The 19034-nt window shown below is 35.7% G+C and overlaps 1 protein-coding gene across 7 annotated transcripts in view; it reads left to right on the forward strand.

The window, feature by feature from the left end:
- Herc1 (HECT and RLD domain containing E3 ubiquitin protein ligase family member 1) overlaps nt 1-19034 on the forward strand; it is a 162867-nt gene that overhangs the window by 60033 nt on the left and 83800 nt on the right. For all 7 annotated transcript variants that reach the window (XM_050126066.1, XM_050126103.1, XM_050126079.1 and 4 more), the window contains exons 20-26: nt 1511-1625; nt 1715-1835; nt 4027-4198; nt 6828-7140; nt 7573-7693; nt 10069-10120; nt 18409-18677. In XM_050126066.1, coding sequence (XP_049982023.1) covers nt 1511-1625; nt 1715-1835; nt 4027-4198; nt 6828-7140; nt 7573-7693; nt 10069-10120; nt 18409-18677 — 1163 coding nt within the window. The remainder of the gene's footprint in view (nt 1-1510; nt 1626-1714; nt 1836-4026; nt 4199-6827; nt 7141-7572; nt 7694-10068; nt 10121-18408; nt 18678-19034) is intronic.

The following is a 19034-nucleotide window of genomic DNA, read 5'->3' on the forward strand; positions in this document are numbered from 1 at the left end:
TGATAAGTTTTGTATGCACATATGCTGTGTAGATTGCTATTATAAGAATCTGTAGATTTTAAGGTCTTATGTAAACTTAGGCATAGTAGCATTGTTGGTTCTTTTACCTATAAAGTAGTCAAGTCTGTATTTATATTTTTAACCTAGGCTTTGAAATAAAGTGGAAAACGAAGTTGTAGCATTTTACCTTTTGGGGAAGGAGCTTTAAAAATAGTTAAGAACAAATAAAACTAAATTGGGTCTTAACATTTTAAAGGATACTTTCTGTTTGATTTTGCAGTGGAGCAGTAAGTCATTATTTGGTAATCTGTCAGATGGACAGTAAAGTAGTCACTCTGAGAGTAAAAAGGACAGTAACCTCCATCTTCAACTTGATCTGCTGAATATTCTTTAAGAGTATATGCTGTATCTAGTATAATATACGCTATGCTCTGCCAACGTAGAATTCAAGAGTGGGAGAAAAAAAAACCTCCTGGCAAAGATTTCTTTACTTAATGCTGTGATTTGAGTTTTCAATCATATATATTCATTTCTCTCCAGATGTTTTAAATTACCCAGATATACTCTCACAGGATCTACTCTTATGGTTTAAAATATGATATACATAGTTTTATATGTGTATATGCATGAGTGAATCAGTTTTTGGGCTGCTTATTGGAAGTGTTCAAGTCCAGACCTTTGATTCCAGCTAGTTTCCTACAAAATTTCTGTGGTCTTTCATTCTCCAACTAATAAATTAAAATTCAACTTAGCTTCAAATCTTGGCAACAGTTTGAGAATTCGTGTTGACTCTGACAGCTTCTCACTACTTGCATTGCTCCTACCCTGGTGTCAGCAACACCATTGCTTACTGCAGCAATGACTTCTGCTTCTATTGTCTGTATAGTCAGTTCTCCACTCAAGAGGTAGAGCTTATAAAATATGGGTCAGATTATGTCATTTCTCTGTTCAAAGCCCTCTAATGCTGCTTTCAATTTTCCTGTAATTCAGATCCAGGGGATTTGTACTGGTTTGTAAGACCAATGTCAAATAATTCCCCATTAGCTCTCTAGTGGCTTTTCCTACCACTCATGTACGTTTGCTCTTGAACCGTCAAGCTATGTTCTTAACACTGGTTACCTTAATGTTGTACTGTGTCCATGAGGTTTCTTCCCCTGCTTCACTTAGAGCTCAAATCAGAAAGCTGTTCAGAGAACCCTGTGTGAATAGTAATGACATAGCACAGCACCCTGGGTCTTGCCTTTCTTTGTTTCTCTCTTTACCCCTCCCTATCATATTCATTTACTGTATCATCTGTCTCCACACCCTACACCAAAATTCAAATTTCATGAGGTCAGAGTTGTGGTTTTATTCAAAACTGTATCCACAGCACCTGAAGCAGTATGTTCATTTGTCAAGTAGTTGTTCAGAAAGTTGGTAAAATTCAAGTATTGGGGAACTAATACTGTTAATATTATGTTGGCACTGTTTTATGGGTCCTTTTAAATGTTTGTTTTATTTTTATTTTCAGATTGGGACAGTGCAACTTTAAGTAATGAGTCACTCTTGGACACTGTGTCTAGATTTGTTCTTGCAGCACTTCTCAAACACACAAACTTACTTAGTCAAGCATGTGGAGAAAGCCGGCAAGTAACTTAAAAACTATCCTCAGACAAATATTTGCTCTCATGATGTTAGAAATTAGGTAACTTTTCTATTTTGGTTCTTTATTTAGATACCAACCTGGTAAAAGCTTATCAGAAGTGTACCGTTGTGTATACAAAGTTCGAAGTCGTTTACTTGCTTGCAAGAACCTTGAACTTATTCAAACCAGGTCATCATCACGAGACAGATGGGTAAAGTTGGAAATAAATTAATTTCTATGTTTTTCTGCAAGCTTGTCAGAGATAGCCCCACATTGGTTTTTATGAAAGAAAAACAATTGATTAGTACAGATGTTCAAAACATGATAGCATATTTTCTAGTGGAAAATGATGGAAGAATGAAAGAATTGGGATTTGTTTACCTCATTTTTATGAAATGTGATGAGGCTGCTAAGTAATAGCCTTGTGTTCATAGATATTAATGACCAACTGGCTTGTCCATATCATAGGCAGTTTTCCTTTTTATTGATTAAGCTACATTGGAATTACCTTGTTTAACTTAGAATGCTTGAAATTACCAGGAACATTGATTAAAAATAAATCCAGGAATCATACAAGAATTTGAAAGTGCTTGGTGGTTGTGGCACACACCTTTAATCCCAGCACTTGGAAGGCAGAGGCAGGGGGTTCCCTGTGAGTTCAAGGCTATCCTGATTGATAGAACGAGTTCCAGGACAGCCAGGGCTACACAGAGAAATCCTGTCTTGAAAAAAAAATAAATAAATAAAACAAGGAAAGAACTGGAAAGTTTTAAAAATACTCAGTGTAGAAAAAGGCGAAAAAAGGGGCAAAATTAGATAAAAAATATCAGTCTTTCTGTAATTAGAACTGTGCACTCAGAAAGTGAAGATTGAGGCCATTGACTGAGGATGATCCAGAAATAATTCTGACAACAAATAGATGATTTTGAAAGGGTTTGATGATTCTGGTAACGCAACCCTGTAATTATAAGAACAAGCCTGAGATCATCCTCTTCACAGTGCTTACTTTAAAGCTGGGAGATATCAGATCCTTTGTTCTTTGTGATTTAGTTCTTAAGCATAAACAATAGACAAGACATCAACATGCACTGGCTTAGTATATATGGATATAAATATTAGAGAGTGACCTTAAAAGTATATAAGAAGCATTAGTCATTTTTTGAGGCTCCAACTTGAAACTCATGTATCATGAAAGTAAATATGGGATATATGGGCATCACTGCTAAGTATTCCTATATTCCTATATATCCTAATTTCTAAGTTATTAACTGGTTATGAATCACAAATAATCTTTATTATGATTCTAGTTGAAAGTTTTCATGTGTATTTTGTATTGAAATTTATGAGATGAATTATTTAGTTATGATATCTTTGACTCTCCAAGTATCTGTTATCAGGGCTCTTTCTTCTGTCTAGATAACTGTTGGGTAGCATAACCACCATGAGAAACTAAGTTAACATCGTTCTTACTAGATATTAAACTTTGGGGGTATTGTGGGGGCATGGGCGAAATTAAAAGTTTAAGAAAAATGCTATCTTAAATTTAGAATTATTGGTAAGCTAGGGCTATAGTTATATGGTAGAGTGATTGTCAAGCATGTGTAATGCTTTGGGTTTGATCCCTAGCACTGTCTTCCTCCCCCTCCCCCACATGATTTTTACAGAGTAATAGCATAGAGAACTTGAAGGGAGCAGTAGAATCAAGTAATCACATTTTGCTAATAATGGCACATGCCTTTAATCCCAGCACTTTGGGAGGCAGAGACAAGTGGTTCTCTGAGTAAAAGACTAGCCTGGCATTTATAGTGAGTTCCAGGACAGCCAGGGTAAATAGAGAGACCTGTCTCAAACAAACAAACAAAAAACCCAGCCAATCAATCTTAAAATCCCCAAAACCAACTAACAAAAATCACCTTTTGTGCTTTTGTCATGTTGTAAGTTATATTGCTGCACTGTAGTTTGTATCCAAACAGCAGAATAAATGTAAATCAATTTAAAGCATGGCATTTCAATGAAAATACCAGGCAAGAAAAAACATATACTATCTGTATACATATAGTTATGTGCATATAGTCTTTGGAATCTTTGAAGTTTATCAGTGTATCATTTGTAAAGATTATGTGTTATTGATATCAGCAGTATTTTCTAAGATATAAGTTAAGATTTTCTGGGCAGTGGTGGTACATGCTTTTTAATCCCAGCACTTGGGAGGCAGAGACAGGTGGAACGCTTTTAGTTTGAGACCAGCCTTGTCTATAGAGAGAGTTCCAGGACAGCCAAGGCTACACAGAGAAACCCTGTCTTGGGCAGGCGAAGGAAGAGAAGGAGGGTTGAGCTTATATGAAAACTTTTTAAAGATTTGGAAAAATATATTCAATGTAGTTTCCTATTATTTCTTTAAGCTCTCAGACAACCAAGATTCTGCAGATATTGATCCTCAAGAGCATTCCTTTACCCGAACCATTGATGAAGAAGCTGAAATGGAAGAGCAGGCTGAGAGAGACAGGGAGGATGGGCATCCAGAGCCAGAAGATGAGGAGGAAGAACGGGAACATGAAGTGATGACAGCTGGCAGTAAGTCCATCTTTCTTACTAGCCAGCATCACTGCGTAGTGCTGCTCTAATGCTTTTGTTCTGGGTTGAAGGTGTCTCAAAGGAGGCAAGCATCTCAGTTTCTGTTCAGCTCAATTCCATGCATGAAATGACATCTAAAGAGACTTTAAATAGTTATTCAAAATAGTCCTCTTGGAGGTACCATGCTGTTCATCCAGCTGGCAGACCTCTCTATGTGGTGAGGAAATGAGCCCCTTACTATTCCAATTAGGAGGTCCAAATTGTATTCTATGTGTAAAGCTTTTAAAATTATAAATTTCAATTATACTTTATTTCAGTAGGTACAAGGCATAAGAGCAATGGTGGAACTATGACATGGGAATAACTTGGAGTGGGTGAATGAAAGCTTTTATACTTTATATTCCAAACCTCCAGATAAGTTTTAAAAGATAGTTATTTATATGTTATATAGTCATTTATATAAAAGAGAATTATTATATTCTTAAGCGACTTGGCTATTTTACATTAACATGCATATTTGTAGCCTACAACCTCATGGCCAGCTTTATTTTTGTTTTTGACATTATTTGTATATATATTCAGCTTACAAGGTGGTGGCACTAGAAATTGACTCTAGGCTCTTACATGTTAGGCAAGTACTGTACCATTGATCTGTATCCCCTACTTTCATTATTGGTTTATTTTTATTCTGTGTACTTCTAAAAATTATTTTTATATCTCTCAAAAGAAAACTAAAAACAATTTAAACAAAAAAAAAAAAGATAAGGTGGAAGAAGGGAGCTCACAGTTAGGGAGTGACTAGTAGAATTTTACTAGCTAAACTGAGAGAACTTCCATAGTTAAATTTAAAAATTAATTCAGAAATTCCTGGAAAAGAAGTTAGAGAGGACAACATACTAATAAAGTCAAGCTTTCTATTACAATAAAAGAAAGCATAATAGTCATTTGGGGAGTGGTAATGTATAAACTAGCTATAACCTATGAACACCTACGATGCGCTAGGCACTGGGCCAGGGATTTGAAATAGAGTAATTTATAAATTTTCATAATAGAGAAATTATACAAACTTAGGAAGGTAGGGAGAGGCTTTTTATTATACATAAGCTGAAATTTGCCTATTTTCCTCATAACCTGCCCTTTTATTTCATAAAGAAGTAATGAACATTTCAGAAATAAGCAAATTTCTTTTTTTTTCTTTTTTCTTTTTAATTTAACCTAGAGCTGTTCTCAACCTGTGGGTCACAATACCTTTAGGGGTGGATGGGTAGAATACCCTTTCACAGGGCCTATGTATCAGATATTTATATTATAATTCATGACTGTAACAAAATGGCAGTTATGAAGTAGCAACAAAAATAATTTTATGGTTGGGGGTCACCACAACATGAGGAACCACTTGATGGGTTGCAGCATTCAGAAGGTGGAGAACCATTGGCCTAGAGCTTTATATTGGTCTTCAGAACCATTCGGAGTACTTGTTACATTGCTGGACTCTGTTCCTAGAGCTTTATATTGGTCAACCAGTCGGAGTACTTGTTACTTTGATGGACTCTGTTCCTAGAGCTTTATATTGGTCAACCAGTCGGAGTACTTGTTACATTGATGGACTCTATTCCTAGAGCTTTTGACTCGAAAATTTGCATGGGCCTAATACTTGCATTTTTAACAGTTGCACAAATACTATAACTGCTACTCTGGGCCCACACTTTGAAAATTGTACCAACTCACTAGTAAGATTTGGAGGGGCGACTCACTTTGCCATTTTTTGGTTCTTTTTTTTGGGGGGGGGGCGATTTTCGAGACAGGGTTTTTCCGTTGCTTTTTGGTTCCTGTCCTGGAACTAGCTCTTATAGACCAGGCTGGCCTCGAAATTTTTTGGTTCTTAATGTAACCCTTTTGACTGGATCTAAGAATCACATTAATATAAGAGCTGATTAACAAATGCATATCATTTGTTTCGTGTGTACATGGGAATCCTCATAAGAAAGTGAATTCCAAAAGGAATGATTAAAGATAGATGCTTTTATGTTTTGTTGATAAATAACAATTACTTTAAGAAATGGAAAAACAAGTGAATACCTAGAGTAGGGGAAACTTTCCAAGGATGTTATAAAGAAATATGGGAGGCAGGGGGAAGTGTGGAAGCTAAGGTTAGAGAGTAGTCTGTTTGGCAGTCTGGTTGCCAGTCTTTGGTGATTGATGCTATTTTCTGCTCTTGATCTATGAAGATATCTCCTCCCAAAAGAATCTACTAGACTTGCTTCATGGAGGAAAAGACAGGCCAAGTATCTCTTTCCAAAGTCCCAGGTCTTGTGTGATTACACCTAAACAGTCAGTATACCAGTTTGATGTGTGTTAAGATGTCACAACCCTAACTCTTTCAGATAGAACCAGCCAAATCCAAATTCTAAAGTATAAGCATATTTCCTATTGCAATTTTTATAAGTATGACATTTTGATATAACTTTGTTACTATACTGCATTTATTGTCTAAAAACTAATTTTTCCGTTTCAGTAAGTTTTCATTCAAAATTTTTGACTATTTTCATTATTATTATTATTATTATTATTATTTTTCTCTTCTCTCCCCATGTGTTTTAAGACCTTGTTTTTGTGTTGCATGTTACAGAAATCTTTCAGTGTTTCCTCTCAGCCAGAGAAGTAGCTCGTAGCCGAGACCGAGATAGGATGAGCAGTGGGGCAGGATCTGGGGCCCGAGCTGATGACCCACCTCCACAGTCTCAGCAAGAGCGAAGGGTCAGCACAGACCTTCCTGAGGGGCAGGATGTGTACACTGCCGCCTGCAACTCCGTGATTCATCGCTGTGCACTTCTGATATTGGGAGTAAGTCCTGTGATTGATGAGCTTCAGAAGCGAAGGGAAGAAGGGCAGTTGCAGCAGCCTTCTGTGAGTGCCTCTGAAGGTAGTGGACTTATGACCAGGTAGGCCTACTGGAAACTGAAAATGCTGTTCTTTTCCCTTAGGTATTTCTTGCAATGAGTTTCTGTTCTGAAATATCAAAAACAGAGGAAGAAATACAAGTTGACTATGGTGAATTTAAAATAATATAAACAGTAGTGCTAGTTCAGCCTGCAATCTGAATTTCTGGTTCCATAAGGTGTAAGTTTTCTGTACATATAAACCATCACAGTTAACAAATATCCAAAAATTACTTGCATTTCTCTGTAATTTAATTAAGTGGTATAAAAATTCTTGATGTAATTCTAAAGGTTTTATGTTTACATAAGCCAGTCTTTCTGTGGGCAGATGTAATGACACCTCACTGTACATTATCTCTTGCTGTTAATTCCATTCAGTTTTATTTTCACTAACAGTCCTCAATCAAAACCTTTTTATTTGTGCATGCGAGACAGGAGTGAAAGTCTCACTGCTGAGAGCCGACTAGTTCACGCAAGTCCAAGTTACAGACTGATCAAATCCAGGAGTGAATCTGATTTGTCTCAGCCTGAGTCAGATGAAGAGGGTTATGCACTGGTAGGTATATCTAAAGAAGGAGGTTTGCTTTCAAGTGGTAGATAGATATATAAGGTTTTGGTTAAAGTAATTTATATCTGTTTTAGGCATATACATACTCGAAAGTTTTGTAATAGAAATAATATAGCTATATTACATAAATATTTACCACCTGTCTGCTTATTATTTTGATCTTCAGCTCTGTCTTGTTCCTAAGGTGCTGATTCATAGACTTGGCTCTTGCATTGTTCACTCGATGAGTTAGTCTGCCCCAGTCTTAGCCTATGCAATAGTGGATTCATCTTCTTCCTAATCTTCTTCTCCTGTACTCTATCTTAGTAGGTGGTAGCCCATTATTTTTATATTTGATGTCCAGCAGTGCCTCTGGATTGTTAGTGAATGAAATATAAATTTTTTTCAAATAAACCAAGTTAACTAGTTCAATGATAAATCTTTATTTGAGCCTTCTTTTGTACAATAAATTTTATAGTGAATTACCTACTCTGTCTTAGAAAACAAAATATACCAAACCCTATTTGATTAACATTCATTGAATTATTTGAATCCAGACTATAATTCTCATCAACATTTTTTATTATACTCTTTTGTGTGTGTGTGTGTGTGTGTGTGTGTGTGTGTGTGTGGGAGAGAGAGAGAGAGAGAGAGAGAGAGAGAGAGAGAGAGAGAGAGAGGGGATGGTTTTTGAGAGGCAGAGTTTCTTCTGTAACTTTAGAGCCTGTCCTGGAACTCACTCTATAGACCAAGCTGGCCTTGAACTCTCAGAGATCTACCTGTCTCTGCCTTCCAAGTGCTGGTATTAAAGGCGTGCATCACCATGACCCAGCTGTATTATTTTCTTATAAGCAATTACCTAGCTGCTTCAGAACTAAAAGGATTTAGCATATAAGAAGCAAATACTTGCTGGCATTGGTGGCAGCACAAATCTCTGAATTCAAAACCATGCTGGTCTACAGAGTGAGTTCCAGGATGGCCAGGGAAACACAGAGAAACCCTGTTTCCGAGGGGGGGAAAAACAAGACTAGGCAGTAAGACAAAACCCTGAGTAAGATTTATGCACCACTAGGAATATTCTGAGTGGTGGGGGGCCAACAAACAGGAAGAAGTCTTGTACAATTCCAAGTGTCTAAAAGAGTAAGACAACTCAGACATAGCTATTTCTAGGTTTGAGACAAGATTAATTTCTTTTATTTATTTATTATGTATACAATATTCTGTCTGTGTGTATGCCTGCAGGCCAGAAGAGGGCACCAGACCCCAGTACAGATGGTTGTGAGCCACCATGTGGTTGCTGGGAATTGAACTCAGGACCTTTGGAAGATCAGGCAATGCTCTTAACCGCTGAGCCATCTCTCCAGCCCAAGATTAATTTCTTCTTTGAGCAAAGGAGCATGGAAACATTTCATAGCATAGCAATGACTTTATGAGCCTGGTTGGATGAGTTTGGTTTATCCAGTATGGAATGGCCTGAGACTGAATCACTTTCTGTTAATGTATATGTATAGACATATAAGACAAAATGTTTACCTATACATAGGTGCATTTATGTGTGTTTGTATGTTCAATACATGAAGACTTTCTATAGTATTTACCAAATGATTCATTTCTTAGTTTCTTCTAGTCTTATTTGACATTCATTCTTTTGTTTATGTGAAACACTATCAAAGTACAGTTGAAATAGTCATAATGTTAAATCCATGAATTTAAGCAATGTACAGTTTATGTATGATTGGTTGTGCATATGGATACTTGAGTATACAGTTTATACCCTCCACCACCCGATATACATAAAGTAGACTTCTGTTTTTCCTGAAAGCATTTACTTTTCCATTAAACTGTCTACAGTTCCATCAGTTTGAGATTTCTCTATTTTAACAGATTAAAATTTAAAAAAACTTAAAAATATTTTAGAATGCCAGTAGATGCTTAGAGCTGGGTAACTTTTTGTTAGTGTACTTGTCAGATGGTCTCTAAATTCCCACTCAGAGCTAGGGCGGAGTTTGAAAAGAAAGGGAAATAAAGAGAGAGGAAAGAGTAGTAATTTTCAGAAACAGGACAGTATTGTAGTGGTTTGAGGCATTTTACATATTAGGTAACTAGAAGATAAAAGTAAGGATGAGAAAAAAAGTAGCAGCAAAGAAAACTGCTCTTTTCTTGTGGTAATTAATACACATACTTTTTGCTTGAGTTAATGTCTGTGAAGTTATGTGCATATGCACTTCTGTAATTATTTTCAATGCGTGTGTTGCTGCTCTGACTTAATTGGTGAAAAAAAAAGGGCATTGCTGTAACTATATTTTTTCATCTTAATGTTTTATTTAATGTTAAAAACTTTTCTCAGCTAAACTTTTTCTTTTCTTTTTTTTTTTTGGTAATAGAGTGGCCGGCGAAATGTTGATTTGGATTTGGCATCATCTCATCGGAAGAGAGGTAAATCTTAAGAAAATACTAAATACCAGCTTAAATTAAGTAGCTGTTTTTCTGTCTGATACATTTAGATCTTATTGTTACTGGGATATCATTGTCAAAAGCAATTCAGAAGAATTTTTTAGAACATTAGAAGGAAGATAATTTTCTTCAGATTGCACACACATTTAAAATCTGGGAATCCATACAAATTAATAACTAGTTCTGTATGATTTTTCATGTGTTTTGTTAAAAAGAAGCATTTTAAAAAAATTTATAGAATTCTAGAAAGATTGCCTGGTTTTTTTGGGAGGTTATATGCACAGTGTTTTATGCTCTGGCTCTCTAATGGACTTGCCCGATATACACATGCATACACATCTTCAAGTAGAAAGTTTCTAGGTTGCTTTCCCCTTTTGTTCTTTTATTATATGGCATGTAATAAACATTATATGACACACAATAATCATTTATTATGTGGCATGTAATAAACATTATGTGGCATGTAATGAGGAACAACTTTATAGTATTTCCAGGAGTCTTTTCTGAGTAGCTCTATCTTAAGGAGTGTCTGTTAACACATATGAAAGTGGGCATCGGTTAACACATATGCAAATGGAGGAAAAGAGCAGTGGCTAAATCCAAGGGCAACTGAAAACAATCTTAAATATTAGTGTTCTATTATTAACTTTACTTTCATTTAAAACCTTGTATATGATAGTTTTATAAAAATATAAAATGTTAAGGATTTTTACTAGTGACTGTTTTCTGGAAGCTTGTGAAAAATTTTTGTTTTTGTGATATTCAGTGTTCTCTTCTTCAAAATGAAACACTTTCTTGATATATATATAAAAAAAAAAACCAAAACCAAACAAAACCCCCGCAGACAAAGAAAAGACGATAAGGAATGTGGGAAAGAAATACCATAGGTCATATGGTTTTAAAAATTTATATTAAAAAATGTTTATATATAAAAAATTTTATAGAATTTTATATAAATTTTTTTATATAAAAATATAAATACATTCACACTCAGCAGAAGAAACATCATTACTCTTATTGACTAAAATTTAAAACGATATTAGGACTATTAAGGCCCAGAGCCGATATTTTCTGTATTGAAAAATTTTGAAATTATAATATATCAAAGGTTCTAGGTTTCTTTTTAAAAATCACAAGTTATTTGTGATATAAGAGAAATATATTAATATATTGTACAATATACATTCTATTTTAAAACACTTTGGAAATTGATGGTTTGCTTGCTTTAACACTTAAGTTTTTGGAATATAACTTACTTCTCTAATTTGTTTAGCTCAGGTGAATGTTGTTCGATGTTACATGTTAAATCTGAGCATGGTAGCACATGCCAATATTCCCAGCACCCTGTAGTGGTGGCAAGAATGCTAAAGCACTAAGTGCTCACTGCTGCAGGAGTGGACAGCTGCAGCCTTGCTGAGGCACAGAGGGAGCTAACCTATAGTGTGAGAGCTTGCTAACAATTCTGTCGCAGCTGGACTTGTAAGCAGTAGTCCAGTGACTGTAGTTCTTTTCTTACACATTTTTTAATCCTCTTGGAGATTCACATTTTATATTTAATCCTCCTAATCATACCAGGATGAAATAAAGCAGTATCTTTTAAACAAAGCAAAGTAGCATGTTTACCTTTGAATTCAGAGTAGCCCATATTTTAATTGTGAATCAACATCTTTAAATTATAACCTAGAATTGTTGCCTTTTGATATTTTTTCAAAATTATTCTAAAACTAAATGTAGATTTCCTATAGCTTTAACTCTGAATAGATATAAGTTAATACATTAATCATAATTTCATTTTTGGACAAACCGTCTTCCTTAAAAGTCTCAAGTAGTACTAGCACCTCCCTATTAACTTGTTGGAATTTAACTTTATTATTATTTTTTTTAATAAGAAAAGCACATAGAGGCACTCATGGAAATTTTTTATAACTACTCATTTGGGAACTTATAATAGGGAGGCAAAGTGGCTATTTGAAATTTTATTATATCACTTAATGTGGTACCAATTTATTGTGTTAATTTTTCTGTTTTAATGTTCTCAGGAAATAAATTTGGTTTTGATTTTATTCCTAGGAAAAAGTGACTTGAAATAGCAATTACTATCTTAGGAATGTAGCCCCAAAATAGTTGCTTTTCAGTCTTAGACTCCTAGTTTTAATATACAATAAAAATGCATACTTTGTAGATTTTTATTTTATTTACTATAATAGATACCTTTCTTCAAAAAAACTGAAAGTATATTTACGAGGGTCTAGAGAAATCGTTTAATGGCTTAGAGCACATAGTGCTGTTGCAGGGAACTAGGGTCTGGTTATCACCCGTATCAAGGAGCTCACACAAGTGTGACTCCAGTTCCAGGAAATCACATGCCCTCCTGCTTTCGAGATCACTGATATTGGGAGTGCAGCTGTGTAGACAGACTCTCTCTCAAAAAAAATCAAAAAGAAAAGACACTGTTATTCACAGCCTTCCCCCCTACATAGACATATAGTTTGAAATGAAATAAATTTTTTAATTAAAAGATACACTTGATACATGTTTCTAAATTTTTATAAATCTTATATATTTAGTGATTATCCTTAGCCCACACTGGAGGAAGTGTATATTTTGTTTTACTTTTAAATGGTGGTATAGTAAGCCACTGTATTTCTTACTCACTTGTCAACATGAACCAGATGTCATAAACTTTAATATGCATATCTTTTCCTGGTCAGTTTAACTTGTCAAGTATGAGAACTGTTTGGATTATAAACTGTTTGTTGTGAAATTGTGACTTGTCCTGTGGTGAACAAACACATGTCTAGCCAAAGAGGGTTCCTTTATTTGCATTTTATTTTAAGTATTTGAGGAGGAAAAACAAAAATTTTAGCTTGACTAGCTTTCCCATTTATTGATCTCGGTGCTGACTTACTGAAAGTCAGGTAAGAGGAAAAGGAGAGAAATACTAGATTTAATTATATCTTGCTTATTAAAATTAAATGTGTGTATAGATAATAGTTAGTGGTCAGTGTATGCTCAATGTCTCAAAAAAATAGTTCCTTGGAAGGATTTATCACCTGTTTTTCACTTAGTATTTGGCATTAGGGATTATTAAGATTCATGGTCATGAAATATGATTCTTTTTTTTTAATTTTGGTTTTTTGAGGCAAGGTCTCTCTGTAGCTTTGGACACTGTCCTGGAACTAGCTCTGTAGACCAGTCTGGCCTCGAACTCACAGAGATCTGCCTTTATCTGCCTCCCAAGTGCTGGGATTAAAGGTGTGCACCACCACCACCAGGCTGCTTGTTCTTTTAAACCCTTAATTCTGGCTAAAGTTTCACTGTGATCTGAAAGCAAATGTGGAAGGTGCAAAGCAATGGGCATATGACCTTTAGCCCAGACCACCTTGTTCATCTTTTCAGAGACGCCTATGTTCAATTCTAGGCCAGGAGAGTTGCAGACAGCATGGGCATCAGCAAGACTCAGCTGGGGAACAACAACCAAAAAGAGCTGAATTTTAAACTTAGAAACAACATTATAGATTTCGTTAGAAAGGTAGGGCTTGAGAGATTGCTCAGAGGTTAAGAATGTTAACTACTCTTCCAGAGGTCCTGAGTTTAATTCCCAGCAACCACATGGTGGCTCACAGCCATCAACAATGAGAACTGATGGCCTCTTTTGGTGTGCTGACAAACATGAAGACAGAACACAGTATACGTAATAAATAAATAAATCTAAAAAAATTTTTTTTGTTAAAAAGAAACAGGAAGCAAGTTATTTCCTCGGGGACTGAATATAAAGTAAAATTTATATTCAGAAACTTATAAACTGCTCATTATCACCAGACCTTATTTTAAGCATTTCACAAGTATGAACTCATTTATTCATAAGTTTATCAAATTCTCTATAAAACTTACCAAAATTGTTGACAATTTTTGTATTTTGACAAATACTTAAAAGATTTTCCATAATTGTGCAGATTGAGCCAAGTATTCACAGAAAGATAATACATTTTGCTGAGTCTTGATACTGATTTCCTATATAAGCTGAAGCTGTTATGGTGAAAATGGTAGGATCTCAAAACAATTTAAGAAACACTATCAGAAGCCTTATTAGGTAAACCGTGTTAGTTAAAGTATAGTTTAATTCCTGTCTCTCAGGCCTTTTAGTATGTTGTTAGCATTTTACTGCTTAAGTAATGCTGGAAACATTATTAATGTATGTTTCATGGTGTAGCATATGTGGGCGAAATGCTATTTTATCTGTGCATTTCAAGTTACGTAAAGAATGTAAATGTTATCTCCTATATCAAATTTTTCCTTTTGTCTTCTGGTTCTCATGTGGTAGCGTATTTACTCCTTTTTGGCCAGTTGAGCCCCAGAAAAAAGAAGAGCTTCAAGCAAGTACATGATGGCATGTTTAAATTTTTCCCCCTTTAGCTTGCCTACATATTTTATGGTTTATAAAGTATGTATTGCAGCTCTGCCATGTTCATTTTGAAAATTCCATTTAAGAGCCAGAGTTGTAAGGACAAGTAAACAGCCTCAATGTCTCGCTGAACTGTTTCTTTAGTTGTCGCCTGAGTTAGTAGTAAACTTTGGGCTTCATCTCAGTTACGGTGCAGAAGCCTTTGATATGTTCTTCAGATTAAGTTCTATTTGAGATCAAACAATGCACAACAACCCAGACTTAATTTTTTTTTTAAGTAAAATTCTGCTCTCATTTCTATATGTTTAAATTTTGGGGCTCTGAACTTTTTTTTAATGTCAGACTATTTTAGTGGTAATTATTTTATTTATCCTAGTATTGTTTTGTTGTTGTGTTGTTTGTTCTTTGAGACAGAGTCTCACTATGTTGCTGTCCTGGAACACATTGTGCAGAACGGTCTGGCTTTGAACTCTTCCTGTCTCTTCTTCCTGAGTGCTGGGGTTAAAGGTGTGCACCAAGCCCCAGCAGTGCTTCGGTGGGTGCTTTGGTGTGGGATTGTTCCTATTGTTATGTTTTATTCATAAGGTGTTTCTTTGGATCAAGTACTCAACCCCTAACTGGACAAGTCTGACCTTTCGCCATTTTTGTAAATTGAAATACAGCCATACTTATTTGTTTATGAACTGTTTTCTGATTCTAGTAGCAGAACTGAACAATTGTGGCAGAGATCTTATGAATCTTTGGACTGTTTACAGTGTGACACGTAACTCCTGCTTTCTGAAAGGATTTATCTTGGGGTGGCTAGTAATTCCATGGCATGTCTCTCTGTAAAAAAAGGCACTTCATTATTAGCAGATTAGTGATTGAGCCTTTATATAATTGACCAGATAGTTGAAATTTCCATGGATCTGTGAATTTTAAGTCATTAAATAATAGGAATTTGTAAATCTACTTCACATAGAATGAAGGAATCACTGTTGATAATTTGGCAGATTCATCCATCTTAGCTTCTGATTCCTCAGTTGAGGAAACTGAACCTAGATAGTCAGTCCTTCAGGTCTCTTTCATTTCTGTGGTTCTGACACCAGACTGTAGACATTAGGAACTTGTTCTGAAAAGTGCCTTATATATGCTAAAAGACAAAGACTCCTTATTTTGAAATTTTGCTATTAAGTAAAACAAACCCAGTACAAGGAACTAAAACTTGACATTTGTTGGTTAAGGCCATATACAGGCCCTCAATTTGGACTGCCTAAGAAAATGAGAAGTGGGTGTCTTTGTTTAAGTTTCTGCTTTATTTTTAAAAATATTTTTAACTTAATACATTATATACCCATGAATTTTACTTTTTTCTATATCATATGTAAGCATACATACAATTTGGTCATTTTTTTCATATCATTATTTTCATCTCCATAAAACTGAAAATAAAGATTTTTCCCCTCTGTATTAGAGATGGAACCCAAGATTTTACTTTCATGCTAGGCTTTCTACTCTGGAAGTTCATCTCCAGTTCCTGGAGCTTTTATTATAAAGAATTTCTAGGCGTTGGAAATGGCTCAGTGAGCAGAGTGCTTGTGAAGACCTGAGATCAGATCCTTGGAAGCCACATAAAGCTGGAGCATCTGTGTTTTTATAATCCCAGCACTTTATGGCAAGAAGGAAGAGAAGATGGGACTGACTACCTTGAAGCTTGTGGGCCATCTAATCTGGCAGCAAACAAAATATCCTATCTCAAAACATCTGAGGTTGTCCTCTGACCTCCATTTATGGGCCATGATATGTGCTAGCCTCCTCGCACTCCTCCACGTATATCACATACCCCGCCTCCCCACCGCCATTAGTGTAGCATGATTAATATAAACCCAGAGACAGATATTGGGGCTCAACATGAAGGTCAGAAAAGCAAAACAGCCAGCCAGTAGCTGTTTGAAATTGCCAGTCTGAAATGGCAATCCTGCCTCCAGGAATCTCAAAGTGAGACTATGTCTGAGAGCTGTCTCCTCCCATTTAGTATTCCTCTTTAGGGCTAGGATTAAAGGTGTGTACCACTACCACCCTGTTTCTATGGCAAACTAGTGTGGCTACTGGGATTAAAGGTTTGTGTCTCCGCTGCCTGGTCTGTAAAGCTGACCAGGGGGTTGTTTTACTCTCTGATCTTCAGGCAAGCTTTATATATTAAAATATAAATGAAATATTACTACACATTTGTGTGTAAGTAGTAATCTTTCCAAACTCTTCTGATTAACAAGTACAGTTTTTTCTATATATTTTGTTGTTTACCTTAAAATGAATTCCTAATACACAAAGTTGGTGTGATTGTGTGATAGGATATTGTGTTACAGCCAAACAACTGAATTGTAGCTACATATAGTAATTTGAATTAATGTTGGCAATATTCTATTACATAAAAAGAATATATCTAAAATGATTGCATAACAATACTTCTTTTAGAAAGTGAAAAATGGCTAACATTGGGGCCACCTGATTAAATCAGTAGTGTGCTTACTGTGTATATATAAGGACTAGAGTTTGAGTTCCCAGAACCCACCTGAGGGCCAGCTGGGTTTGGCAGCTCACCAGTTACCTCAGTGCAAGGGACGAGAGAGAGAAATCTTAGAGGAAGCTGAATAGTTAACTATCCAAGACAATGAGCGGTAGGTTTAGTGTGAGATGCTGCCACAACATGTAAAATGGAAAATAATCCAGGAAAACACCCTAAGTCAACTTTGGGCTTTTATATTCATGAGGATATATACACATGCAAAATAATAACTGCAGTTAAACACTATCCATTTTTTAGAGTACATGTTAAGACAAAATCTAGTAGCAGTAAAAAGAAGTCTAAGCTTCAGACTAATAAAAATTTAGGTACAAGGAGATAGGAAAAGATGGGTTGGAAAAACAAATCGATACCAGTTTTTGTCAGTTTTATGTTTATATTAAAATATTATATAATATATAAACACAAAAGCAGGCCATGCATAGAACATTGAGAAGAATGTTTATTGTGAACCAAAAATTGTAATTCGTTCCCTGAGAATGTTTAAAGACAAAGTATACAAGTTGGACATGAATATATTTTATTTAAAGCTAAACTTAGTATGATTTAGAAAGTTGTTCTTGTACTCTTACATGTTAGAGTTTGATGTTTAAAGGTTTTACTTAAAAATGCTTATCAGCAAGCTAATAATACTTAGCAATGCATTACCATGGATAATTTCATATAGTTACTATTTTACAGTAGATACTATGTGTTCTTGTTTGTGAAACTTTGCTTTATATAGGAGCTTTATAACCTCAGGTAACGATGCACATGACAGAGAGTTCCTTATGTTAGTAAAACCCAAAAGCGATGTTTATGTCTCTTTTTATGTTTACTTGCCCTTGAACATTCGCTTTTGCTGATGTGTCACTGCAGGTATGGAGGGTAATGTTAAGTTGGAAGAAATCCTTTTTTCATTGGGTTTACCAATAGAGTCTTATTGGCTCCTTTGTTGTTGCTCATGAGTAGTGCCATGGTAAAATACTACAGAGCCTTTTTAGTTAAGCATTTTGAGAGCAGCTTCTGCCTTTATTTTCTTCTAGTAGCGTGTTACTAAAGCGCTAACATAGACACTGATACATCAAGGCTTTCTCTTTATTTTCTTACATTGCTGTAATTTTTGTTTATTTTTTATTTTATTTTTTTCAAAGCATTTTGCCCAGTTTCATTTAATGCATGCATGTGTTCACACATGAGTACCCATTTCTTACCACTTGGTATGATAGTAGCTAGCATTCAGCCCTCATCTCGTTTGGAAATGTGTTCTCTTCTCTACTTGATTGCTGTTGATATATGATTTTTTCCCCCATTTTCATGTAGGTCCTATGCATAATCAGTTGGAATCTCTGAGTGATTCTTGGACTCGCCTAAAACATACCAGAGATTGGTTCCAAAACTCCTCTTACTCCTTTGAGTCTGATTTTGACCTTACCAAGTCTTTGGGAGTTCACACATTGATTGAAAATGTTGTGAGTTTTGTGAGTGGAGATGTGGGGAATGCCCCAGGTTTTAAGGAACCTGAAGAAAGTATGTCTACAAGTCCTCAGGCCTCCATCATTGCAATGGAGCAGCAACAACTAAGGGCAGAAGTAAGTCGTTGATATTTACTCCTCATAAGAGACTCTGGAAGCCAAACGTGACCCATTGAATGTACTCTCTCTGTGTGCTGTGACGTATGTAAATGTGTGGGATCTAGAGGTCAATTTGGATGTCCCTCTCTATATTATGTGTGCCACAGGGCCCCTAGAGCAACTTGCTGGAGTCAGTTCTCTGTTTTTACCACATGGGCTCTCTCAGTCTTGGCAACAAGCACCTTTATCTGCTGAGCCATCTTGCTGCTCCAACTTTGTTATTTTTTTGAGACAAGGTCCCTTCTGAATCTGGAGCTTACTCTTTTGGCTAGAGTCTGTGCCTCCCTCTACCTCCCCCCCCCCCCCCCCCACCCC

The sequence above is a fragment of the Alexandromys fortis genome, unplaced genomic scaffold, assembly GCF_014885135.2.
Source record: "Alexandromys fortis isolate MF-2015 unplaced genomic scaffold, M_Fortis_MF-2015_v1.1 scaffold_22, whole genome shotgun sequence".
NCBI lineage: Eukaryota > Metazoa > Chordata > Mammalia > Rodentia > Cricetidae > Alexandromys > Alexandromys fortis.